General features: G+C 44.1%; 1 protein-coding gene across 6 annotated transcripts in view; it reads right to left on the minus strand.

Annotated features, from left to right (window-relative positions):
* The window catches only part of ACACA (acetyl-CoA carboxylase alpha), a 305545-nt gene that overhangs the window by 127104 nt on the left and 151819 nt on the right, over positions 1 to 26622 (minus strand). For 4 of the 6 annotated variants that reach the window (XM_087717127.1, XM_087717128.1, XM_087717126.1 and 1 more), the window contains 7 exons: positions 26363 to 26459; positions 24080 to 24187; positions 19750 to 19806; positions 19350 to 19394; positions 9085 to 9126; positions 7859 to 8074; positions 4827 to 4982 (listed from right to left, as the gene is read on the minus strand). In XM_087717127.1, the coding sequence (XP_087573253.1) occupies positions 4827 to 4982; positions 7859 to 8074; positions 9085 to 9126; positions 19350 to 19394; positions 19750 to 19806; positions 24080 to 24187; positions 26363 to 26459 (721 nt within the window). The remainder of the gene's footprint in view (positions 1 to 4826; positions 4983 to 7858; positions 8075 to 9084; positions 9127 to 19349; positions 19395 to 19749; positions 19807 to 24079; positions 24188 to 26362; positions 26460 to 26622) is intronic. The other 2 variants (XM_087717132.1, XM_087717129.1) reach the window with 1 other exon arrangement.

Below are 26622 nucleotides of genomic sequence, written 5' to 3' on the forward strand. Positions count from 1 at the left end.
GCTACTGCTAGATCAGCAGGTCAGCGGTTCAAATCTCACCGGCTCAGGGTTGACTCAGCCTTCCATCCTTCCGAGGTGGGTAAAATGAGGACCCAGATTGTTGGGGGCAATATGCTGACTCTCTGTAAACCGCTTAGAGAGGCCTGAAAGGCCTATGAAGCGGTATATAAGTCTACTGCTATTGCTATTGCTATATTAAATCAGAGGGTCTCTCCAACTTCGGCAACTTTTAAGACTTGTGGACTTCAACTCCCAGAATTCCTCAAGCAGAATGACTGGCTGAGGAATTCTGGGAGTTGAAGTCCAGGTGTCTTAAAGTGACTGAAGTGGGGGAGCCCTGATTTAAATGACAGAGGCGCAAATTCCCATTGCGTGTGAGAAGCAGCTCCCCAAGAAATAAAAGTAGTTTTTGACAATGGAACCAGTGACCCGGAGAGATGGTGTGGTCCTTTTCCCTCATGTGTGTGCAAGGAGAAGCTGTTGCAGAGGCTTTAATCTGGATTCTTGTGCTAAGTTGAGGTTGTGTGAGGAAAACAAATGATTGGGGGGGAAGGGTTTAGCAAAACAGAAGCACAGAAAGTATTTGTGGTAATTGAGACAACCTTGACGTGCTTGGTTCTCAGTACATTTATCAAAACTTCTATGGCAATAGGAACGGATTTGTTTCTTTTTATTAAGTCAATAATTCTTTCGGGAGAGAATATTTGTAGATTGAAATGAGGGGTCCTTAGTGCTCTCTGAGTGTAGTTATTTTCTTGCACACGTTTCATTACCCAGCTAGCACTAACGATGTTACCTAGCTTGGTAATGAAACGTCTGCAAGAAAAAAATCAAGTTCAGAGCGCACCAAAGACCCCTCACAATAATTCTTTCTTGACGACAGTAAGAGTAGAAGGGCAGGGAAGTAACTTGAGCTTTTCTAATCTCTCTCTATATAAAAGCCAAATACCACTCACTCATCATGAAAATCTCCAGAACCGTAAAGACTACAAACTTGAAATTTGGTATGTTCCTCTTGGCTTCTAGGTGCTCACTAAGAAAGGATTTTTCGGAGTGACCATCAGATTATTAGTATTTCTTATACAATAATTAACATGCTCTGATGCTAAGGAGTTCTACTCCCCCTTCCCACCTGAAAAGAACTCTGTTCCAACTGCCAGTTGCCTCACATTCCGTTACCTCAATTCCAACTGGTAGACGTTCCACTCCTTCACTCAGGAATGGTCTGGGGCTCCTTACAGTACTAAATGTCGATACCTCACCAAAATGTCTACGCCTTCCACCCAGAGGTCGGTTGCTTCTGGTTCCGCCTGGTTCAGCTGAAGCGGTAGTGGAATTCAGGCCTGGGTTTCAGAACTGGCAGCGACCAGGCCTGCCACGCCCCCAAACCGGTTCTCTCACCATTGCTGGTCCGCCACCATTTTTATTTTTAGTGAATGTGCATACATTGAGCAGTGCAGGTGCGTGCAGTTGCCTCACATTCCGTTACCTCAGTTCCAACTGGCAGACGTTCTACTCTTTCACTCAGGAGCGGTCTGGGGCTCCTTACAGTACTAAATGTCGGTACCTTACCAAAATGTCTATGCCTTTCCACCTATGGAACGGCTTCCGGACTCAAGGTGGCGGGAGCGATATTCCCTTATGTATTTCAATGAGCGACCCCCACTGAGCCAACGGATTGAACCAGAGTGAACCAGAATTCTTCTGCGTTGCCTGATCACATAGTTTCATCGTGAAGCACAAGTATCTAGCTAATAATGAATATTTAGGCTTAGAACATCTGTTACCTACCCCTATGTATGACTGTTATGTTTTGTTTTTCTTTCTCGCAATGTATGAGTGCCTCCTTTTGAATTTATTTATTTTTATTTTATTTATGTATATCTCCCCTTTATTATTTTACTTTTTATAACCAACTAGAGGCGACAAACACATCCATCCCCTCCTATTTTCCCCAAAACAACAAAACCGTGAGATCAATTGGGCTGAGAGAGTGACTCAAAGTCACCCAGCTGGCTTTTATGCCCAAGGCAGGACTAGAACACTCAGTCTTCAGGTGATTGGCCCAAAGTCATCCAACCGGCTTCCATGCTTAAAGCGGGACTAGAACGCTCAGTCTCCTGGCGATTGGCCCAAAGTCATCCAACCGGCTTTCATGCTTAAGGCGGGACTGGAACACTCAGTCTCCGGGTGATTGGCCCAAAGTCATCCAACCGGCTTTCATGCTTAAGGCAGGACTAGAACACTCAGTCTCCGGGTGATTGGCCCAAAGTCATCCAACCGGCTTTCATGCTTAAGGCGGGACTAGAACGCTCAGTCTCCTGGCGATTGGCCCAAAGTCACCCAGCCGCCTTTCATGCTTAAGGCAGAACTAGAACTCACAGTCTCCAGGTTTCTAGCCTGGCGCTCTAACCATTTGACCAAGGTGGTTCAGGAGTCCCTCCTATTATTTGCTGGGAGGAAACTTTTCCACTGCACTCTGCTAAATAAATAAATACTGCAATGAGACTTGATTATTCTTTTTTGGGGTCCTGCATTTGATTCTACAATTGTATCTAGTCACCTTGATTTTCAGTGTAAGATTGTGGGTAATTATGTGTCGTGCGTTACGTGTAGAGGCAGAAGAGGGAATGGGAGAATGTGTTGCCTTGGGGAGACTTCATACAAATCTATTTCCCCACTCACCCAATCCTTTGATACGTTAATGGGGAGGGAAACATTAACGGCAAAATTGCATCCACAAAAAACAGCACTCACGCCCTGTGTTTCACTGTTGCCAGCGCACCTTAAATCAACACGGGGATTACCGCTCGGAGGCAGGTTATTCTGCCATTTTATTAAACTTCCAAATATACCCGCTGTTTGGTAAATAGTGCATATTAAAAACAAGGCAATTGGAAGGCAGGACTCGTGTTTGCTCAGAAACTCAGAGACGGTCTCTGTTCTCAAGGACCTTCTGCAGAAGCTTTTTCCGCAGTATCGAGAACGTGGCAAACCCAATTGGAAGTGAAATTGTTAGATTGTTTGTTTGTTTGTTTGTTTGTTTGTCTACTAGCTGATAACCCCGCATTGCCCAGGTATTTATTTATAGGAGGAAAATGTCCAGAGCAAACATAATTTCTATTGTTAGATTTTCCCCCTTACCAGAGGGAGCCCCCTTGTGGAGTACTGTGAAGCCGTTACCATGGCAACTGCACTGTGCTGTACAGTAGAAACCATTTAAAGGCACAACAGGCGGTATCTTAACAGAGCACACACCCTGAGGAGTTTAGGGGTGTCTTATCTCCACAATATTTTTCTCCAGAGAGTAAGTCATCTGTGTACCAAGTTTGGTTGAAATTGCTCGAGGCGTTCCAGAGTTATGCTGGTACACACACACACACACACACACACACACACACACACGTTGATAGATAGATAGATAGATAGATAGATAGATAGATAGATAGATAGATTTATGTATGTATGTACTGTATGTATGTATGTATGTATGTATGTATGTATGTATGTATGTATGTATTTATTTATTTATTTATTTATTTATTTATTTATTTATATTTTTATTGCTTTTGGGGGAGGGGAGAATCCCACTTTTCATCTGAAAATGCTCCCTAGAACACAAAGAGTGAATTTTGTTAAAATAAAGCAGCCACTTACCATATAAGAGAGGTTCAGTCCCAAAGATAATATAAAGAATAAAATAAGAAGGAAACAGCACCAAGCTCCCATTTTTAAATGAAATGAATTACGGTAACAAGGAAAGAAACGAGAACAACGTCTCCTCTCTTCTCATTTTCATTAGGAAGATGAAGAAAGCAAGTTTGGTCTAATGGTTAAAACACCAGGCTAGAAATCGGGAAACTGCGAATTCTAATCCTGCCTTAGAGGCATGAAAGCCGGGTGGGTGATTTTGAGCCAATCACCAGGAGGAAATGAGTTCTACTCCAGGGGTGGAATTCAGCCAGTTCTGGAAAACCGGTAGCGGAAATTTTGAATAGTTCAGAGTACCAGCAAATAGGCTGGCCCCGCCCCTGCTGCCTCCCAGATGACCTTCTTTTGTTGCCCTGAACAGGAGAACGGAGCTGGAAAGCAGGTTAGTGGGGTGGGGAGGGAATGGGGATTTTGCAGTATCCTTCCCCTGCCACGCCTACAAAGCCACACCCACAGAACCGATAGTAAAAAAAAATGAATCCCACCACTGTTCTAATCCCATTTTAGGCATGAAAGTCAGCTAGGTGACTTCGGACCAATCACCAGGAGAAAATGAGTTAGGCCAACTGGGTGACTTTGGGCCAATCACCAGGAGAAAAACAAGTTCTACTCCCGCCTTAGTCAGGAAGGCCACCTGGGTGACTTTAGACCAATCACCAGGAGAAAATGAGTTCTAGTCCCGCCTTAAGTCATGAAGGTCAGCTGGATGACTTTGGAACAATCACCAGGAGAAAATGAGTTCTAGTCCCGCCTTAAGTCATGAAGGTCAGCTGAGTGACTTTGGACCAATCACCAGGAGAAAATGAGTTCTAGTCCCGCCTTAAGTCATGAAGGTCAGCTGAGTGACTTTGGACCAATCACCAGGAGAAAATGAGTTCTAGTCCCGCCTTAGTCAGGAAGGCCATCTGGATGGCTTTGGACAAATCACACGTATACACATACACACAGAGTTGTTTATAAAAATAATAAAGGCGGTATATAAATAATATTTTTTTTAGAAAAAGATTCCCGCCTGGACACTTGTTTTGCAGCTCTTTTGGCATAGCAACTGCTCTACCTTTTTCGGCATTGCCTAGGCAGAGAGGGTGAGGGTCAGGGACAGGAGGACAACCTACCTTTGAAGGGTCCATAATAACGGTTGGGACAAAATTAAGGAAAATGTGGTTGCAGTCGGTGCGCACGTTGGTGTTGTTGAAAGCTACTTCCAGCTCGTCCATGGCTTCTAAGAGCAAGCGCTCCCCCTCATTCTGTAGGTATTCAAATGACGCTTCCTGGAAAAATAAACTTGTAAGTTAGCAATTTAGTATTAGTATTCATTAATTTTGTATGCTGCCCACTCTCGGAAGACTCCGGGCGGCAATAGCACTTAGACTTCTATACCGCTTCATAGTGCTTTTACATTCCTCTCTAAGCAGTTTACAGAGTCAGCATTTTGCCCCCAACAACAATCTGGGTCCTCATTTTACCCACCTCGGAAGGATGGAAGGCTGAGTCAACCTTGAGCCGGTCAGGATCGAACTCCTAGCAGTGGGCAGAGTTAGACTGCAATAGCAATAGTACTTATATACTGCTTCACAGTGATTTACAGCCCTCTCTAAGTGGTTTACAGAGTCAGCCTCTTGCCTCCAACAATCTGGGTCCTCATTTTACCGACCTCGGAAGGATGGAAGGCTGAGTCAACCTTGAGCCTGGTGAGATTCGAACTACCGAACTGCAGCCAGCAGTCAGCTGAAGTAGTTTGCAGTACTGCACTCTAACCACTGCACCACCTCGGCTCTTACTGGTCATAAATTACTTTTTTCAGTGCCATCTTAATGGTCATAAATTACATTTCAAACAGTCACTAAACAAACCGTTGTAAGTTGAGGACTATCTGTATTCAGTTCTATTCAGCTCCTGATCTCCTCTAGGGTTATGTATCACTCAGAGCAGAATTACCGAAAGTTAAGAGCTATGATGGCGCAGTGGTTAGAATGCAGTACTGCAGGCTACTTCTGCTGACTACCGGCTGCCAGCAGTTCGGCAGTTCGATCCTGATTGGCTCAAGGTTGACTCCGCCTTCCAACCTTCCGAGGTCGGGAAAATGAGGATCCAGCTGGTCATTTGCATTCTTTTAGAATCAGGAACCATTTGTACTTCAGTTTGAGATGCAGACAACACAGACTCAACCCCAACATGCCTTCAACAGTGAAGGGCCACAGGGCAGAAAAAAACATCCTGCAGCCAAGAAGCCTCCACATCGGTGGTGGGTTCTGGATGCCGTCGCAATCGTACGCTGCAACGGGGCCAGGCGTCCACCATGGGCACACGCACTATGCGTGCATGCACACCCACTGCCCTGCGACACTCCAGCTGCTCGGTGTATGCTGCACGTGCGTGCGCAAATGGCCCGGTTAGCTCAAATAGAGGTAAGGAACGAGGGCGGGCCCTTCAAAGCACCGTTCCGGTACAGTGGCCGCTGCTCCCAACTGCCACCGGTACGCCTGTACCGGGGCATACCGACCAGAACCCACCACTGCTCCACATCCATTTGCACCACTCAGGTGATCCTGAGGACACAGATAAACCTCCAAGTGGCCTCAACAATACCAGTGATGGGTTTCAAAAGTTTTTAAAACCTCTTCTGTGGGTGTGGCCAGCTTTGTGGGAGTGGCTTGCCAGCCATGTGACCGGGTGGGCATGGCCAACTTGTAAAATGTGGTGAAACTCACTTAACAACGCTCTTGCTTAGCAACCAAAATGTTGGCTCAGAAACTCTGCCATTTGAAGCATGCAAGTCTTAAAGCTGTCAAGTTACAAGACCCTTGCACCCCTAACCCTTTAGAGAAAAAAAACCCCAGGGGTGTTCAAACTTGACAGCTTTAAGACTTGTGGACGTCAACTCCCAGAATTCCTCCTCCAGTCATGTTGGCTCAGGAACTCTGGCATTGAAGTTTGCCAGTCTTAAAGCTGTCAAGTTACAAGACCCTTGCACCCCTAACCCTTTAGGAAAAAAAAACCCAGGGGTGTTCAAACTTGACAGTTTTAAGACTTGTGGATTTCAACTCCCAGAATTCCTCCTCTCGCTCTTCATCTTGATGATGTGCGGACGGGCGGGGGAAGGGAGCTGGAACCAGTTCTAAATGGTACTGTAGATTTCTGGAACCTCTTCTATAGAAGAGGTTAGAACTGGCAGGAATCCACCCTGAACAATACTCTAAAAGGATGCAAACGACCAGCTGTCTGCAAGGAGTATAAAATCCTTCTATTCCCCACCATCTGGTCAGAGCTGAAGAAGCTTCTTGGATGAGAAGCGAAACGTCTTCAAAGGAGAAAAAAAACAAGAAAGCCCACTTGCCTCCTGAAAAAGCACCTTTGGGACAACCATGACCTGGATGATTGAGAATCTCCATTGATGCAAAAGGAGGAGACAGAATAAATGTCAAAACATGACGAAAATTGAAATATTTTTTAAATTTATTTTAAATAATTAAATGGAATGATTAAATTGAACTGTTCTGCGGCGAGTTGCCACATGGTGAGTTGGCTGCAGCGAGGTGTCCATGGAGAGTTGGCCACACAAAATGGCCGCCGCAAGTTGTAAGAATTCCACAGGGTTTTTTTTTAACTCAAGAAACCCTATCTGCCCACCAGTGGTGGGTTTCAAAAATTTTTGGAACCTACTCTGTGGGTGTGGCCTCCTTTGTGGGAGTGGCTTGCTGGCCATGTGACCTAGTGGGAGTGGCTTGTCAGCCATGTGTTTTCTTTCTTTCTCTCTCTCTCCTTCCTTTTGTCTCTGTCCCTTTTTTCTTTTTTTCTTTCATCTCTCTCACACTCTTTTTCTTTCTTTTTCCTTTTTTAGTTCTTTCTTTCTTCCTTTCTTTCTCTTTCTCTCTCTCTCTGTGTCAGTCTGTCAGTCTGTCTGTCTCTCTCTCTCTCTGTGGCAGTGGTGGGTTTGAAAATTTTTTGGAACCTCTTCTGTAGGTGTGGCCTGATTTCCGGGTCCACTTGTGGAACCTCTTCTAACTGGTTCGGTAGATTTGACGAACCGGTTCTACCGAATAGGCGCAAACTGGTAGGAACCCACCTCTGCTGCCCACCCACCCCCCTGCAATTCCAGGACCCATTCATAATCCAACCACAGGGCCACAAATAAATGAAGCCTCACCTTAGTCACCAAGTCCGAATGGCGGATGATCGCTCGGACAAAGAATCGGTAGTCGGTAACCTCCGCTCCGGCCTCAACCTTCGCTGCCCCCAGATAGAGGTGCATCTTGTGATTGGCACATGGGATGGCGGTGAGGTCAAAGTTGCGCATTCGGTTGAGCTCCAGCTGGAACGCCAAGGCCGGTTCCAAGTGGCGGTAGATTCTGTCCTCTTCGAACTGGGAAGGAAGCAAAGACATTTTACGCAACTGAGGGTAGATGACGTGGCGCTCACTAAGGTTTCTCATCCAATAACAAGCTTTCAGGAAAGAGTGGCATTCAAATAACCTAAATAAATAAAATCAGGTTCATTTATCTAGTTTATTTGTCTACTTATTTACCTCAGGGGCTGCCACAAAGAAGAAGGCGTTAGCCTGTCCTCCAAAGCACAAGAGAGCATGACAAAAAAGAATGGATGGAAACTAATCAAGGAGAGAAGCAACCTGGAATTAAGGAAAAAGCTTCCTGACAGGGAGGACAATTAACCAGTGGAACAGCTTGCCACCAGAAATTTTGGGTGTTTTATCACTGGTTTGGTTTGGTTTGGTTTATTGGATTTATATGCTGCCCTTCTCCCAAGGACTCAGGGCGGCATACAACATTAAAAAAAAACATATTACAAAAGTTAAAAAAATTAGATAGAATATCCAAAAAACAAACCCAATTAAGATTAACAATAACATTTTTTAAAAAAAAAGTTAGATTAAAATTAACAATAATCAATCATTTATTTTGTTTTGTTCAGGCCAGGCTGGCTTGCTGGAAAAGCCAACTTTTTAGGGTGCGTTGGAAGGACCGGAGGTCGGGAATTATACGAAGCTCCGGGGGCAGCTCATTCCAGAGGGAAGGCGCTCCCAATCACTGGGGGTTTTAAAGAAGAGACTGGACTGGTAAAGGGTTTCCTGCTTGAGCCGGGGGTTGGACTACCATGTTTTCCCGAAAATAAAACAGGGTCTATTTTTCTTTTGACCTCCAAAATAAGCACTTGGTCTTATTTTTGGGGAGGTCATTATTTTTGAGATGCAGGAGGCGGCGAGCGGGGTAACCTCATGGCTGCTGCGGTGTTGCAAAATTTTTTGGGGGGGGTATTTTGGGGGGAGGGCTTATTTTAGCACATACGTTCAAAAATATTGCTTTCATTGTCGTAATAAATACATTAATAAACATTAATAAACGCATTAACTCTTACCTTATCCCTGGCACGGAATGTGAAGAATTTGGGGAATTCCCTCTGGAAAAGAAAGTAAAATTCGTATGGGAAATTATTATTATTGCTCATTAATCTCATGTCACTATTTTAAAGCAATTTACACTACTCTGCTGAACTTACTCTCCATTTTCCAAAGTTAAGCTATTCACTGAAAACTCTGAATAATCTCTCTCATTCTTTTTTAAGTGGATTTTTATTTCTAATTCTAAGATGCCCTGAAATGTTTTTTTTGAATGGGAGCAAGACATAATACTAGCCAAGAGAAGTTAACCAAGCGATTTTGCAAAGCACCTGAAAGCAGAGCAAGTAGCAACAATCACTTAAACGTGAGCCAGCAGTGTGCGGCAGGAGCCAAAAAAAGCTAATACATCTCTTGGTTGTATAAACAAAGGCACAGAATCAAAACCACGTGAAATATTAGTCCCGTTTGTAAATCCTTAGTAAAGCCACACCTGGGAGACTGCATCCAGTTTTGATCACCGCATTACAAAAAAGATGTTGAGACTTTGAAAAAAAAGTGCAAAGATAAGCAACTAAAATGATTAAAGGCCTGGAGACTGAAACATAGGAAGAACAGTTGCAAAATTTGGGTTTAACTAATCTAGAGGAAAGAAGGACTAGCAGTCTTCTGGTATTTGAGAGGCTGCCACAAAAAGAACGGTCAATTTATTTTCCAAAGCAACAGAAGGCAGGACAAGAAACAATGGATGGAAACTAATCTATTTCATATAAATGAAATAAACATTCATTCAATCAAAGAGTGATCCAACCAGGAATTAAGGAGAAACTTCCTAACAGTGAGAACAATTAATCAATGGAACGGAAGTTGCCTCCAGAGGTTGTGGGTGCTCCATCACTGGAGGCTTTCAAGAAGAGTTTGGACAGTCGCTTGTCTGGAATGGTATAAGGTCTCCTACCTGAGCAGGAGGCTGGACTAGAAGACCTCCAAGGTCCCTTCCAACTCTGTTATTCTGTTAATTTTGTATCCTAACCAAGGACCGACTAATTGTTGGACCAGCCACGACTGAATCCAAAGAAGAATGCCAGAAATCTCGTCTAGTTCTTTGCACCGTTTCTAAATTCTTCCTTGTCTCTTGTTCTTCGGATGTTGCTCAAAGCTAATCTTTTTTTTTCTTGATGCATTTGTCAGCATACTGTCACTAAACTGATTGCTCTCCCCCCTCCCCTTCTTTTCAGCTCTCCAGTCTAGCACTTTCAGGCAAATATCCACTTAAACGCGCGTGGGCAAATGCAAACGGAAAAACGCAGAGGTGAACACATCTTCAGAGTTTTCATACCAAAATCCAAAAATGGAAAAAAAACCAAAACCCTTCCCGATTTCCTAGATGAAGGAATTATGCCCCTGCTGTGTTCTAATCAACCAACCATCATCAAGACAATCAGAATAATTCGCCTAAATTAACCAATCAAGACACCCTGCAAATTGGAGAATGCAAAAAGCTACATGAGAAAATCATCATAGCTGGTTATTATACTAATAATCGTGTTAAAAGCCTAATGAGATGAGGAAATTGGAAGCCTGCTGAAGCAACTCTCTATTACTTCAACATGCTGGGAAGTAATTATATAGACTGTAATTAAAACACAAAACCAGCCCTCGCCATGGCCACTAAGTTACGGTGATAGTCCAGTATTAGAACCAAAAGGGATGGGAAAAACCAAGGGCTGAACCCAGTTTCTTGGAAGGACTGAGCAAGGGTGCTTAGAATTAGAAGGGCAGATTCCTCACATCTTGGATATAAACTCTTTCAGCTCCTCCCCTTGGGATGGCGCTATAGGGCATTGTGTGCCAAGACAACTAGACTGTCAGAGTTTGTTGCATAAATTCAAATCCAGAAAGCACACACAGATAACTGATTCAGCTGGATTCATTAACGTCTTTATATACATAAGAATAGATGAATAAATGTACAATACCAACAGGTGGTTCTTCCAAGTAAACACAAGGCAGGGGAGTTACAGGCAAACACAAGCAGTTAGCCTCATTTTAGCAGACAAGCCCAGAGACACTGCTAGTTTACTTCACACAGCAGCAGACTGCTTTCTTAAGTTTCTGTTTCAATTCTCTGCACAGACTCAGATGTGTTTAAGCTCCCATTGGCTGACTTAGTTGCTAAGCCTATCCATTGGCTGACCTTGTTCCCATGTCTCTCCCAGTCATGAATATTTTAACATAGACACAGGGACAGTTTCTTCCCTTGGGCCATCACTCTGACTAACACCTAACTCTCGCAGTTGAGGAAGCACGAGTACTAAGTTTTGTCTGATGTGTGTGTATATTAACCCATAGACTGTGGATGTTGTATTATTTATCCTTTTATGAATTCTTATTCCCTCCTTCTACTGGCTGCACTTTTTGTATTATTATTATTTTCTCTGTTGTTTTGCGAGTGCACTGAGTGCTTCTCTACCGGAGACAAATTCATTGTGTGTCTAATCACACTTGGCCAAATAAATCTTCCTTTCCCTTCCCTTCTTATTACTATTCCATTCTCAATAAAGGATCTATTCTATTCTATTTCTTCTCAATAAGAACTCCTATTCTACTCTATAAAAAGTATTCTATTCTATTCTATTCTATTCTATTCTATTCTATTCTATTCTACTCTACTCCTGTTATCAAGCTTGAAGCTGATGCAAACATTATGGCTTTTCAACTTGCCAAAGAATTAAGAGGGCAGGGGAGATGGAATGTAGGCTCCAGACTACAAGCCAAAGAACCATGAGGGCCAAGACACATCGGCAGGTGTCTGCCAAGTCTAGAGACTTTTTCCCATAACAAAATAATGACACTCAATTGGAGAACGTGACCTGCAGTAATACAAGGAGGGAGAATTCTATACTCTAACTATGTGGCTTCGTGCGGGAAATAATCAGAACTGGTTTTGCCTTCTTCAGTGCCGAAATAATGTACTCAATAAACTTTGCATTCAACCTTTGGAAAATCTGAAAGGTGTTTGCTTTGGTTGGGTCCGTTAGTCGGAGCTTTTTATTTATAAAATTTATATGCCGCCCAATCCCGAAGGACTTTGACACCTGCACTGTTCTGCCTCTATTCTAATTCTAACTGTACTCTGCTCTATTCTAATTCTAATTCCGTCTGCTCTGCTCTACTTCTAATTCTAGTTATTCTCGGCTCTACTTTACTTCTATTCTAATTCTCTTCTCTTCTCTCTTCCAGCATAACACCTGGCATAATAACTTTGCTAAAAAGTCCAACCCTCATTTTCCAGAGAAACAGACCAAGAACGCAGAGTAAGGTGTACGGCATACACTGTTGAAGCAACAGCAGCCAGAAATACAATCTTTGAAATAAGATAACACAAATGTATTTGCTGTACTATCTGCAGAAAACATCCTACACTGCAAAAAGGCACAGTCCTCTTCACAGGTTAGACATTCTTCAAGAGAAGAATGTCCTGCAGTCATCTTGAACTTCTGTGGTAAAGCATGAATATATAAGATAAAGGTAAAGGTTCCCCTAGCACATATGTGCTAGTCGTTCCTGACTTTAGGGAGCAGTGTTCATCTCTGTTTCAAAGCCGAAGAGCCAGCGCTGTCCGAAGACGTCTCCGTAGTCATGTGGCCGGCATGACTAAATGCCGAAGGCGCACGGAACGCTGTTCCCTTCCCACCAAAGGTGCTTCCTATTTTTCTGCTTGCATTTTTTTACATGCTTTCGAACTGCTAGGTTGGCAGAAGCTGGGACAAGTGATGGGAACTCAGTCCGTTACGCGGCACTAGAGATTCGAACTGCCGAAATGCCGACCTTTCTGATTGACAAACTCAAGTGTCTTAGCTATTGAGCCACCGTATCCTCATTAGCATGAATATATAGGCTTGTCTAAAATTCAAAACAAGTTTGCAAACAACAGGTACCCAAGTGAATATGTAGTGTTGGAGAAGACTTCAACATTTGGTGTTGGAGAAGACTCCTGAAAATACTGTAGATAGCTAAGAAGACAAACCAATGGATCTTCAAACAAATTGACCCACGAGAACAGATAACCAGGCTCAAATGAAGCTACTTTGGACATATTGTGTGAAGATGCAGCTCTCTGGAGAAAACTCTAATGCTTGGTGGAAGGAAAGGAAGAAGAAAAGGACCAGCAGCAAGGTGGAGGGACTCAGTTACAGTGGCAATGGATGCACCATTGGAAGCCCTGAAGAATCGGGCTAGGAACTGATCATCATGGAGAAAATCTATCCATGTGGCTAAAAATGACTCAACAGCACCTAATCAACCAATGAACATTAAAGTCTACACCCCTACCAGAAAAGAGTAGAGTAGAGTAGAGTAGAGTAGAGTAGAGTAGAGTAGAGTAGAGTAGAGTAGAGTAGAGAATAACAGAGTTGGAAAGGAACTTGGAGGTCTTCTTGTCCAACCCACTACATAGGCAGGAAACCCTATACTACTTTAGGCAAATGGTTATCCAATATTTTCTTTAAAACTTCCAGTGTTGGAGCATTCACAACTTCTGGAGGCAACTTCTGTTCCACTGATTAATTGTTCTAATTGTCAGAAAATTTCTCCTTAGTTCTAAGTTGCTTCTCTCCTTGATTAGTTTTCCTCCATTGCTTCTTGTCCTGCCCTCAGATGCTTTGGAGAATAGCTTGACTCCCTCTTCTTTGTGGCAATCTCTGAGATATCAGAACACTGCTATCATGTTACCTTGTGCTATTAGAGAGCCGAGGTGGCACAGTGGTTAAATGCAGCACTGTAGGCTACTTCAGCTGACTGCAGTTCTGCAGTTCGGCTGTTCAAATCTCACCGGCTCAGGGTTGACTCAGCCTTCCATCCTTCCGAGGTGGGTAAAATGAGGACCCGGATTGTTGTTGGGGGCAATATGCTGACTCTGTAAACCGCTTAGAGAGGGCTGAAAGCCCTATGAAGCGGTATATAAGTCTAACTGCTATTGCTATTGCTATTAAAAGGTGACTTGATTGCCAAAATGGGAAAAGCAGAGAAACCTGGAATTCTAGAGAAATGTGTGTTGTTAATTCAGTGAACAGTATCAGAAGCAAGCAGGCTACGTAAATAGAAAAATGAATTTGGAAAAATGGAATCTGTTCTCCGGGACATGCTCACATGCAGATCCTTGAATTACCAGCGTCACAAAACTTAGGAAATCAAAGAATTGTGCCAGCAGGATTTGACCTGGGGGACATATAGGCAGAATGCAAGACTGATGTAAAGAAGAGATTCAGGCAAATCTAACTTATAAGAGAGGCAGGAAGAGATAAGAGACAGATGACGCAGAAGGGGAAAACGTCAAATTTAAAAGATGAAAAGATCCGAGAAGCTATCACCATAACCAGGGAATGTTATTCCTCCCCATAATAAAGGAAGAAACACATGGAGAACCTGAAGGATATATGTGGGATGATTTGCCGGCCAAATCTGTTGTGAACATCGACTGATTTTGTAAAAGCCCATTTTAAACAACCTCTAATGAGGACGCATGAGGACTAGAAGGTTGTTTTACCTTTAGAAGGCAGATGATAATCCACCAGAGAAATAAGTCTTCTGCATAAATTTAATCCTGAGCACTTCTAGGCAGGGATGGAGAAATTGCCTTCCCTTCTGCTCTCAATTCTGGAACATTCTCAATATTTTAGAAACGTCCCAAAATTCTTAGCAAATACCCCCAACACCGCAATCTAACATAGTTAGTCCCTGACTTACAACCATTCCGAACCTTCTGTTTGAAGTTACAACAGCACTGGAAAAAGTAACATATGATTGGTCCTTGTAAGCACAACGGTCCCAGCATTAGCCCAGTCACATGATCAAAATTCAGGTGCTTGGCAACTGGCATGTACTTGTGATGGTTGCATTGTCTTGGGGTCACGTGATCCCCATTGTGCCCTGTCCAGCCAGCTTCCAAGCAAAGTCAACGGGGGAGGGGGGGCTGGATTCCCTTAAGGATCACCCGATTTGGTTAACAACTGCAGTGACATGTCAACTCTGGAGCTGACCTGACCGAAGCCATTTTGACAGCTTCAATGTTGCTACACTGGAGCTGAGGGATAGGGAGGGGGGATTTTAGATAGCTGGGGTTCTGTAACCAAAACAAAATGCTTTCTCTTGGGAACCAAGGACATTCTCACAGCTGGTCAGAGGGAGGAGGAGTAATGCCACCAGGCAACCAGACCGTGCTGGGATTGGATCAGGTGACTGATGGTTTTGAGAAAGGGACGAACTTTTACTTTTAATTAGGTGAAAACCACAGGAAAACCTTCGGAGTCGGTTTTCACCAGATCTGTGCCAATATGATATATCCAATAAGCTATTCTTTGGAGAACCTATCTGACTCGGATTTTGCTTTATGTGAGTCTATTACTCGAAACCCTGTGGCAAGAAAAAAATTGTGAAATCGGTTGCAACTCGCCTAACCACTGCGTTGCTTAGTTGCTTAGCAACGGAAGTTCTCTTCTCAATTGTGATCGTTAAGTCGAGAACTATCTGTATCTGGAAGATGCTGGTTGGTGAAGATTGCCAGCGTCAATCTATATATATATAAAAGCCAAGTACCACACGCTCATCATGAAATCTCCAGAACCATAAAGTCTACAAACTTGAAATTTGGCACGTATGTTCCCCTTGGCTTCTTCGTGCTCGCTAAGAAAGGATTTTTTTTAAATGACCATCAGATTATTAGTATTTCTTATGTAGTAATTAACACGCTCTGATGCTAAAGAGTTCTACTCCCCCTCCCCAGCTGAAAAGAACTCTGTTCCAACTGCCGGTTGCCTCACATTCCGTTACCTCAATTCAAACTGGCAGACGTTCCACTCCTTCACTCAGTAACGTAAGGTCTGGGGCTCCTTACAGTACTAAATGTCGATACCTCACCAAAATGTCTACGCCTTCCACCCAGAGGTCGGTTGCTTCTGGTTCCACCTGGTTCAGCTGAAGCGGTAGTGGAATTCAGGCCTGGGTTGCAGAATCAGCAGCGACCCAGGCCTGCCATGCCCCCAAACCGGTTCCCTCGCCATTGTTGGTCCGCCACCATTTTTATTTTTAGTGACTGCACATACATTGAACAGTCTGGCACCTGCGCGTTGCGCACTGGTTGCGGACCAGTAGTAAAACCGGCAGCAACCCACCCCTGCTTCCACCTATGGAACTGCTTCCAGACTCAAGACGGCGAGAGCAATATTCCCTTATGTGTTTCAATCACCGACCACCACTGAGCCGACGGATTGAACCCGAGTGAACTGGATTTCTCCTGCATTGCCCGATCACATAGTTTCATCGCGAAGCACGGGTATCCAGCTAGTACTGTATAAAACAGATCAATAATCTGATCTGACTTCTTGTCTCCCTAATGTCCTTGCTAAGAAAAGGATCTATCTCTGACAAAGACACTGTTCTTTTGTTATTACTGTCCGGCTGTTTGCTTAGGAATTCCACCAAAGCTCTTCGAAGGTGTGTGGCTTTATCCACAAGCATTAAACCCCCACCACCACCAGTTATCTATTTTTATTCTCTTAAACTGCTTGGATTTCTACTTCCTAAACCCCCTGCTTTTCACTTAAGCTATCCACACTTTTTCCAGCTTCCTGTCTTAAAGCCACTGATTGATTGGTATCGGTTATGTGCTTTCACAGCTGGGCCATGCCTATCAACACAGGCAAAGCAATCCAGAAGAGAGGGAGCAAAATGTAAGGAACTTTTTTTCCTTTTTCTTTTTTCTTAAATCTGTAGTCTAATTCAGGGGTGTCAAAGTCAAGGCCTGGGGGCCCGATTTGGCCCATGGGTTGCTTAGATCTGGCCCGCGGGGCCACCCTGGTAATAAAAAGAGACCAGCCCGTGGTGCCTCAGTAGATGAAAACAGAGCTCAGAGAGCCTGTTTTGTGGCCACGCGCGGCCCTCCAGACTCCGTTTTCAGCTGCAACAGCCTCCTGCAGCCCTCTGCCAGTGAAAACGAAGCTCGAGGTTCCAGATAGCCTATGCTTAAGATCAGGAATAATCTAAACTGTTCAAAGTTAGTGCAACAGGAAGAAGCTGAGTTCAATGTAGAGATGTTATTAACTTCTCTTTTTTTTATTTCTTTTGTCTTAATATATTTTAGACTGTGTTTGTTAAAAATCTATACCGTGTACGGGCTCTGGGAAGTCGGGGGGGGGGGAAGGGAGGTGGGGTGTTAGGGGGGGAGGGGGGATATATAGTATGTGTTAGATTTCAATGTAATGCGATTTCACATGTATACTGTTTCTCTTTAATTTCACTGTAAAAATAGGACAAGCTGAATGTATTGACATATAGTAGAAATACACCAAAGGGAGGAGTAGCAGGATAGAAGAAAGAGGGGTAGAGAGGGCGGGAGAGAGGATGGGAGGGAGGGTGAGAAGGAAGGGAGGGAGTGGATCGGGAGAGAGGAGTGGTAGAGAGCGAGGGGAAGTAGGGTAGAGGGGAATGATGGAGGGAAGATGGAAAGTTGGAGGGGGGCGAAAGAAAGAGGTGTATGGAGGGTTGAAGAGGTATAGTGGGTTTCTATTTTGGGGGGTATTGTTGACAAGAGGAATTGCTGTGTTTATTGTTTAATGTTGTATGGCCCCGGTTATGCACAGTATATATGGGACTGTATGAAAATGAAAAATGGAAAATAAAAACACATTTTACAAATGAAAACGAAGCTCGAGAGAGGGGGGGGGCTCTGCAGGAGGTCACCACCGCCAAAAAGAGCTCAGGAGTCCGTTTTTGCTGACAGAGCACTCAGGCCACCAAAGGCCAACACCCTGACACGAATGATATCAAGCTGGCCATGCCTCCCCGCTCCCCCCCCCCCGAGGTCAACACAACACTGAAACAGCAAAGGACCAGCCCCGCGGTGCCTCTGCCAATGGAAATGGAGTTCATGAGGGCTACGGGAACCCCTCCCGAGCTCCATTTTCACTGGCAGAAGATTGCAGGAGGCCGTTGCAGCCGAAAACGGAGCTCAGGAGCCACCACAGGTGCTCCAACAAGAGTGATGCCGAGCTAGCCACGTCCATCCCGGCCCCCCGAAATCAAACACAGCCCTGATGCGGCCCTCAATAAAATCAAGTTTGACACCCTTAATCTAATTTATCTTAGGAAGTCCACCAATCCCAAAACAAAGAGTTCTATATTTGAAGAAAGGGGAAGAAAAAATAGGGATGGGGTGAAAAGAAGTGGCATTGAGACAGCGTGACTGTAAAATGAAAAAAAGTTACAGGTAGTGCTCGACTTACAACCATTCATTTAGTGACCAAAGTTAGAACAATACTGAAAAAAAGGGTTTTACAACCGTTTACCACATTTACAACTATTTGCTGCATCCCTCCCAGTCAATGGGAAAGCCCTCAGGTAAAACGTATTCTTTCTTTCTTTCTTTCTTTCTTTCTTTCTTTCTTTCTTTCTTTCTTTCTTTCTTTCTTTCTTTCTTTCTTTCTTTCCTGTCTGTCTGTCTGTCTGTCTGTCTGTCTGTCTATCTATCTATCTATCTATCTATCTATCTATCTATCTATCTATCTATCTATCTATCTATCTATCTATCTATGACTGTACGTGTGTGTGTGTGTTTGTGTGTGTGTGTGTGTGTTCGTTCTAGAATAACTCTTGAATGCCTCAAGAAATTTCAACCAAACTTGGTATACAGATGACCTACTCTCTGGAGAAAAATACTGGGGAGCGGGGGGTGAGGGTGGGGAGACACCTTTAACACCACTCGGTGTGTGTGTTCTGTTAAGATACAGCTTGTTGTGCCTTTAAATGGCTTCTACCGTACTGCTGTAAAATGGCTTCTATTGTACAGTGCAGTGGAGTTGCCATGGTAACAGCTTCACAGTACTCCACAAGGGGGCTTTCCCTCTGGTAAGGGGGAAAATCCAACATTAGCACCGGGCATTTTCAACAACGTCAGGGCTTTTCCTATCTGGATTAGGATAAATAAATACCCAGGCAACACCAGGTTTTCAGCTAGTAACATATAAAATAAAAATAGAAATAAAGATCATAAGGGAATAGCGAAAGGTTAAAAAAATGGTGCAAGATAAAAGAAATAAAAATAAAAGCAGTGACTTCCCTCATTTATTTTTGGTGCAGTAGAATATAAAACACATTACAACCTCAATTTTCTTTGCTTTACCTATTTAGCAAGTACTAGCTATTTCCACAACAAGAAGATTAAGCTAACTAAAGCCTAAATCAAAGATTTTTTTTCCCCGTTTTGAGCACAAACGATATTTCTACTTACATGAAATCTTTGGTCCACCTCACAGTTGATTTGTTTTCTGAAATCCTTGCAAGCCAAAATGTAAGATGCAGAGGCACGAAGAATCAAAGGAGGGAGAGAGGCAAAACAAAACTAGCAATTAGTCCATAAATTAGAAATGAATTAAGAGAGAAAAAAATCACAAGCCGTACAATATGGTCATCGTTCTCAATTCTCAATTAATTTTCTTCAGAGTACAGAACGAAAAATCACATTATTCGTGCGCTGCATAGCTTGAGAGACAAATAAAACAAAATCAGCGGTGAACATGATTTGATTTTTCTTTCTTTCTTCCATTAAAAATCAGTCTGATTTTTGCCATGCAAGCTACCGAAACAGAAAAACGGCAACGGAAGGAGATCAAGACGTCTTAAATAAGTACCTTTTGGGCCACCAGAAAAGTTAGACGTCGAATTCCGTGGTCAATCAGGACAGCTTTCTGTAAAAAAAAAAAAAGGAAAGAAACATGAGAAAACTATGATGGAAAAGCCGATCAGCAAAATAGGGAAAAATATCTGTATTGTAAAGCTTTTTTTTTTAACAACTATACCTGCTATTGTAAGAAATTCTATTATTGGTCCTGGAACTATAATCTTATCTAAGATTAACAGAATAACAGAGTTGGAAGGGACCTTGGAGGTCTTCTAGTCCAACCCTGTGCTCAAGTCGGGGACCCTATAACATTAATAAAATAAACTCATGGTTGGTGCTTTTGTCTGGACTACATGAAAGGCAGAATGGGATAACTCACCATGGACTCTTTGCCCCGGCCAAGTCGCCAAGGGACAACTAGCTATGGCCAGCTCAACACGCGAGAATTCAACCAACTCAATGTAATTATTCAAATTTTTATCATTTCCATATTTTTTGCCCCTTCTTTGGCATCCTTTCTTTAATGATTGTATTCTACCATTTCTTCCTCAACATTAAGAAAACTAAGATCACGGCATCCGGTTCTGGCAAATCAATGGGAAAGAAATGGAGGTAGTGACAGATTTTATTTTCCTGGGCTCCAAGATCACCGCAGATGGGGACTGCAGCCAAGAAATTAAAAGATTCTTGCTCCTGGGGAGGAAAGCTATGGCAAATCTAGAGAGCATACTAAAAAGCAGAGACCTCCCCCTGCCAACAAAAGTGTCTAGTCAAGGCTCTGGTTTTCCCAGTTGCAATGGATGTCTGGGAAGTTTGGACCACAAGAAAGGCTGAGTGCCAAAGAATGGAGGCCTTTAAACTCTGGTGCTGGAGAAGACTCCTGCATTGAGTCCCTTGGACTGCAAGGCCATCCAACCGGTCAGTCCTAGAGGAGATCAACCCTGACTGCTCTTTGGAAGGCCAGATCCTGAAGAGGAAACTCAAATATTTTTGCCACCTAATGGGAAGGAAGGACTCACTGGAGCCTAATGTTGGGAAAGATGGAGGGCAAAAGAAGAAGGGGACGACAGGGAAGGAGGTGGCTGGATGGAGTCCCCGAAGCAGTAGGTGGGAGCTTAAATGGGCTCCAGAGGATGGTAGAGGACAGGAAGGCCTGGAGGAACGTTGTCCATGGGATCGCGATGGGTCGGACACGACTTAGCAACTAACAACAACAACAACCATTTCTTCGATATTAGTAGTTGGCCTTCGTATTAGAGTCAGCCACCCCCTCCACCACACTCAAAATCAAAAGTGATTTTTAAAAAAAAAGGCTTTGATAGGAAGGAAAAATAGACAAAGCTTCATGTCCTCAGCTTCAGGATCCGATTTCTCCTTTCCAAAAGAGAAGGTTTTATTACGGTAAACGCCCTTTGAAAATGAGCATTCGCCGTCGAGCCGGGGGGGGGGGGAGAGAAAGGGGGGGGAAATAACTTTAATAATGAGGTTGAGATTTTCCTTTTAAAAAAGAAGGTTATTGCTTTTAAAATTCCACAAGTGTCAGACAATAAGTATATAGCAACGGGATTCTGATTACATTGTAATAATACAGGCCTCCTAGCGACTCAACAGCTATTACGGCGCCATTAGGTACCAACACCTGGAGAAAGTCTATTTCCACTGTCTGTTTCAATCACCTCCACCAGTCATTTACAAGTATACGATCCTAATTTCTATCAAATACACACACACACACATGCACACACACACACACACACAGGCCCACGCAGGGAGAGGGGGGGGGGGGAAATCCTGTTGGGACATGCTGAGAGTGGAAATTTATTTGGGCAATTTGGATCAAGCTATTTGATAGTTTAATGCACAACGCCTTCTTTCCTCCAGACACACTTAAACACACACACATACACACACACCACGAGCCCCTTCATGCAAATGAAAGAAAACCTAGCTTAGCAGTTCATTTACGGGAAGAAATGTAAACTAGGGATTCTTGATGGTGAAGCGAGAGAGAGAGAGAGAGATCCAAGGCAGCCATTCCTTATCTACGCGTCCCGGTGGGAGATGGCTTGCTTTGATTAAATCGCTTTCGTTCCAGGCTAGGGATTTAAGGTTTCCTCCTTAAATGAAGTTAAGGATTTTTTTAAAAAAATAATAATAATGTATTAATACAAAACGAAACAAAAACAAGGGGAAAAGGGATGCCAATTTCATCGTTTTAATGTTTTTAATACAACGGCAACAAACAGCAATTGGAACAGCAGACTTACCTACCGCTTACAGCCCTCTCTAAGCGGTTTACAAATGTCAGCCTACGGTCCCCAATAATTTGGGTCCTCATTTTACCGACCTCGGAAGGATGGACGGCTGAGTCGACCTTGAGCCGGTCAGGATCGAACTGCTGGCAGGCGGCAAAGTTAGCTTGCAATACTGCATTCTCACCACTGCGCCACCAGTTTTTTTTTTTTTTTACAAATGCTGTGAAATGCCTTTCAGAAATGAAGTAGGACAATAAAAGCAAACCTTTTCAGCACCGAGTGCCCAAACTAGAATGTGTGTGCATGTGCATGCATGTCCGTGTGCCAGAGCACCAGAAAACCGATGACCAGCTGGCCAGCATGTTCATGCCAGGTTTTTTGGTGTTTCTTTGGCTGTTTTCAGGCTGTTCTTTGAGCCGTTTCAAGCTTTTTTTCAGGCCGTTTTCAGCCTGAAAAACAGTCTGAAAACAAGCCCAAAAGCAGGCTGGAAAATGACCTTCTTTTTTTTGCCATTTTCCGGTGCTCTAGCGCCCACGAAGAGCAGCTGGCGATGGGCACGCATCACCGCAGAGAGGACTCTACGTGCCACCATCATGGTAATAGGACATTCAAATCTGCTTCCTTTTGTTCCAGTCCAGTTGTAAAAAAGAAGGTCTTCATTTGTTTTTAATTATCAATCACTTACAGGCAGTCCTCGACTTACAACAGTTCATTTAGTGACCGTTCGAAGTTACAACGGCCCTGAAAAAAAGTGACTTATGACCAATTTTCACACTTAACGACTGTTGCAGCATCCCTCCAGGGTCATATCATCAAAATTCAGATGCTTGGCAACTGACTCATGTTTATGACGGTTGCAGTGTCCCGGGGGTCGTGCAATCACCTTGTGCGACCTTCTGATCAGCAAAGTCAATGGGGAAGCCCGATTCACTTAACCACCGTGTTACTAATTTAACAATAACTATGGCAAGAAAGATCGTAAAAAGGGGAAAAAATCATTGAACAGCTGTCTCACTTAGCAATAGAAATTCAGGGTTCCACTCGTCGTAGTTCGAGGAATACCTATATTTTGTCTAAACGAGAGGTATCAAACTCAACCCCCAGGGGCTGGATCCGGCCCATGGGATGCTTAGATCTGGCCTGCGCCCGGGAAACAGCAAAGGACTGGCCCATGGTTCCTGTGCCAGCAAAAACGGAACTCGCAAGGGTCGCAGGCAGCCCTCCTGAGCTCTGTTTTCACTGGCAGAGGGTTGCAGGAGGCCATTGTAGCCGAAAATGGAGCTCGGGAGCCCGTTTTTGCTGGCAGAGCACTTGGGCACCACAGGTGCACCAGAGGTGGGTTCCTACCGGTTCGCACCAGTTTGATACAACCGGTTCATCAAATCTGCCGAACCGGTTAGGAAAGGTTCCACCAGTGGACCCGGAAAGCAGGCCACACCTAGAGAAGAGGTTCCAAAAATTTTGGAAACCCACCACTGAGATGCACTGACAAGAGTGATTTCAAGCTGGCTACATCCACCCCAGCCTCCAAAGTCAAACACAACCCTAATGCGGCCCTCAATGAAATCGAGTTTGATACCCCTGGTCTAAACAGACCAAGAATGGGGTCTCCAAAGAAGTCTAATTTGACCCACTCTCTTGGCATGAAAAGCAAGGTCTGTCTTGGCATGAAGGTGGTTTTTCTCCTAGCAGAGTTAAAAAAAAATGAGAAAAGAGACACTACCTTTTAAGATCTCATCAGATGGCACCCCTTCTTCAGTTGTGAAGTGATACTGCTGGGTGACTTCTACAATTATTTACAAATAGCTCAGACAAGAAAGCTGCTCAGCCATGTTATTATTTTCTATAGTGCTATCAGGGACCATTCCAGAATAATAATAATAATAGTAAAAAACAACAACGAGGCCATTGTCCCAAGGAGTTGACACTTGTCCTTAAAGATAAGCGGACAGCTCCAAATTTAAAAAAAAAAAAAAATAGAAAAAAAGGAGGAAGACTGTAGCAATGACGGATAGAATCTGCATTCCACTTCGCTGAACAAATGAAAGAAAAACAAATAACCAGAGAATGGGCCACCCAGCTCACCTTGCTCTGTGTGAATTCCCGGAACATGGCAGCGAGACCTTCATCGTCGATATCGCAATCTGTCTTAATGGCGACATTCAGGATATGAATAGGTTCATCTCGAGCGCTCTACGGTTCAAAGAAAAATCAGAAAGTGAATTTAGGAGGGGGAGAGAGAGAGAGAGAGGGAGGGAGAAAACGCAGCAATAAATCAATGGCTGCAAAATGTTTGCAAGTGGAATGGAGACTCTATCGTATCCTTCAGGATTTGGGGAAAAAAATAGCTGTTCATGCTTTAGATCAGAGGTGAAATGCTAACGCTTTGGGCTGGTTCTCTGGGCACAATGAGAATATATTGGCTGCAAACTCCACAGTGGTGACAGGAAGGGCATCCGTCCATTAAACAGCTCCATTCAAGAGCCAAGGTGGCGCAGTGGTTAAATGCAGCACTGCAGGCTACTGCTAGATCAGCAGGTCAGCGGTTCAAATCTCACCGGCTCAGGGTTGACTCAGCCTTCCATCCTTCCGAGGTGGGTAAAATGAGGACCCAGATTGTTGGGGGCAATATGCTGACTCTCTGTAAACCGCTTAGAGAGGCCTGAAAGGCCTATGAAGCAGTATATAAGTCTACTGCTATTACTATTACTGCTATTCCATTCAGTTGCTCTGACTCCACCCCACAAGGGGTTACGGGGTCATTAAAAGACCAAAAAAGGGTAATATAAAGTCTGCAAGAAAGCACACAACCAAGCTCAGAGAGCATCAAAGACCCTGCATTTCAACCCTGAGCTACAAGTATTCTTTTCCATTGGTCCTCAAATGTGCTGAACAAACCCAGAAAGGATGCAGCTGCTTTAATAAACTGCATCCAGATGCTTGCACAAACCATTTTATCCACAGTTCTCTTAATTACTGTAATGCGCTCTACATGGAGCTGCCCTTGAAAAGTGTTCGAAGACTTCAGCTAGTCCAGAATGCAGCCGCGCGAGCTATTGTGGGTGCACCCAGGTACACCCACGTTACACCTATCCTTCGCGAGCTGCACTGGCTACCCATTGGTCTCCGGACACGCTTCAAGGTGCTAGTTGTTACTTATAAAGCCCTGCATGGCATCGGACCTGGGTCCCTGAGAGACCGCCTCCTGCCAATTACCTCCCAAAGACCGATTCGATCTCACAGGCTTGGCCTTCTCCGGGTTCCATTGGCCAGCCAATGTCGGCTGGCAACCCCCCGGGGAGAGCCTTCTCTGTTGCTGCGCCGGTCCTCTGGAATGAGCTCCCCGTGGAGATCCGGACCCTTACGACCCTCCCGGCCTTCCGTAAAGCTACCAAGTCCTGGCTGTTCTGACAGGCTGGGGGCTGTTGAAATATTCAGCCCCGCCTCAATTGTGAATGTGGTGCATTTTTAAATTCTTTGTATTGTCTTATTTATTTCCCCTTCCCTGTTTATTGTGAGCTGCCCGGAGTCCTTCGGGAGTGGGCGGCATACAAAACTAATAAACAACAACTAATAAACAAACAATTCACCCCTGTCCATTCAACTCAAGAAGCTGTGTGAACTCTAGTTTAGTTTAGTTTAGTTTTATTAAACATTTATAGGCCGCCCTTTTCCCTAAGGGGACTCAGGGCAGCTTACAATAATAAGGGAGGGGAGTGCAGAACAAAACACAAAAAGAAAATGTGAGTAAAAATAATTAACGGTAAAAACACAACATTCATTCAGCATTCGGGAGGGGCGAGAGTAAAGTCTTATCCCCAGGCCTGACGGGATAGCCAGATCTTGAGGGCTGTGCGGAAGGCCTGGACGGTGGTGAGGGTGCGGATCTCCACGGGGAGATTGTTCCATAGCGTCGGAGCTGCAACTTAGAAGGCTCTCTTCCGCGTAGTCGCCAGTCGGCACTGACTGGCGGATGGAATTCGGAGGAGGCCTACTCTATGCGATCTGATGGGACGGAGGGAGGTTGCCATAGTGAGGAAAGGAGTGGGGAGCGCATTCCACGCATACTTTTCAGCTAGAATTGAATCTCAGATCACCGCAGCAGACCTGGGAGGGGGGTCACCTCATTGGGGAATGTGATTTATGACACAGACTGAGGGGAGGGAAGGAACAGGGGTAAAGTTCAGCTATAGTTCAAATAAGGCTAAGATCTGACTGCACAAAAAAGGCATTGCCAAAATGCTCCTAATAAATGACTGGTTCTCTTTTGAAATTTGACTCGAGGCTCATGAATCAATTAGGGCATTTTTGGGGAAACCTGACAGCTGTTCTCTACTGTCAAAACCCAGTCAGAATAGACGACTGTACCTTGTCTTCGTCATACAGGGATGGGTGTCCCGATTCTGGAAAGGTGGGGCTTGGAGGTGGAGAGTCGCAAAAGCATCCCATAATCTCGTCAAAAAGCCTGAAGCAGGACATAAGCAAAAGATCAACCATCGTCCCAACATCAAACAGCAATCCAACCTTTTAAAATATTCCCAGCATTCCGTTCCATTCCATTGCCTCAAACTACACCCCGCCCATCTCTTCTGGTTTCTTTGGTCTACCATATCCTGCAATATTTCTGA

Source organism: Thamnophis sirtalis, unplaced genomic scaffold (assembly GCF_051295495.1).
Source record: "Thamnophis sirtalis isolate CommonGarterSnake01/CBP01778 unplaced genomic scaffold, rThaSir2_p1.2 scaffold_6, whole genome shotgun sequence".
Lineage (NCBI taxonomy): Eukaryota > Metazoa > Chordata > Lepidosauria > Squamata > Natricidae > Thamnophis > Thamnophis sirtalis.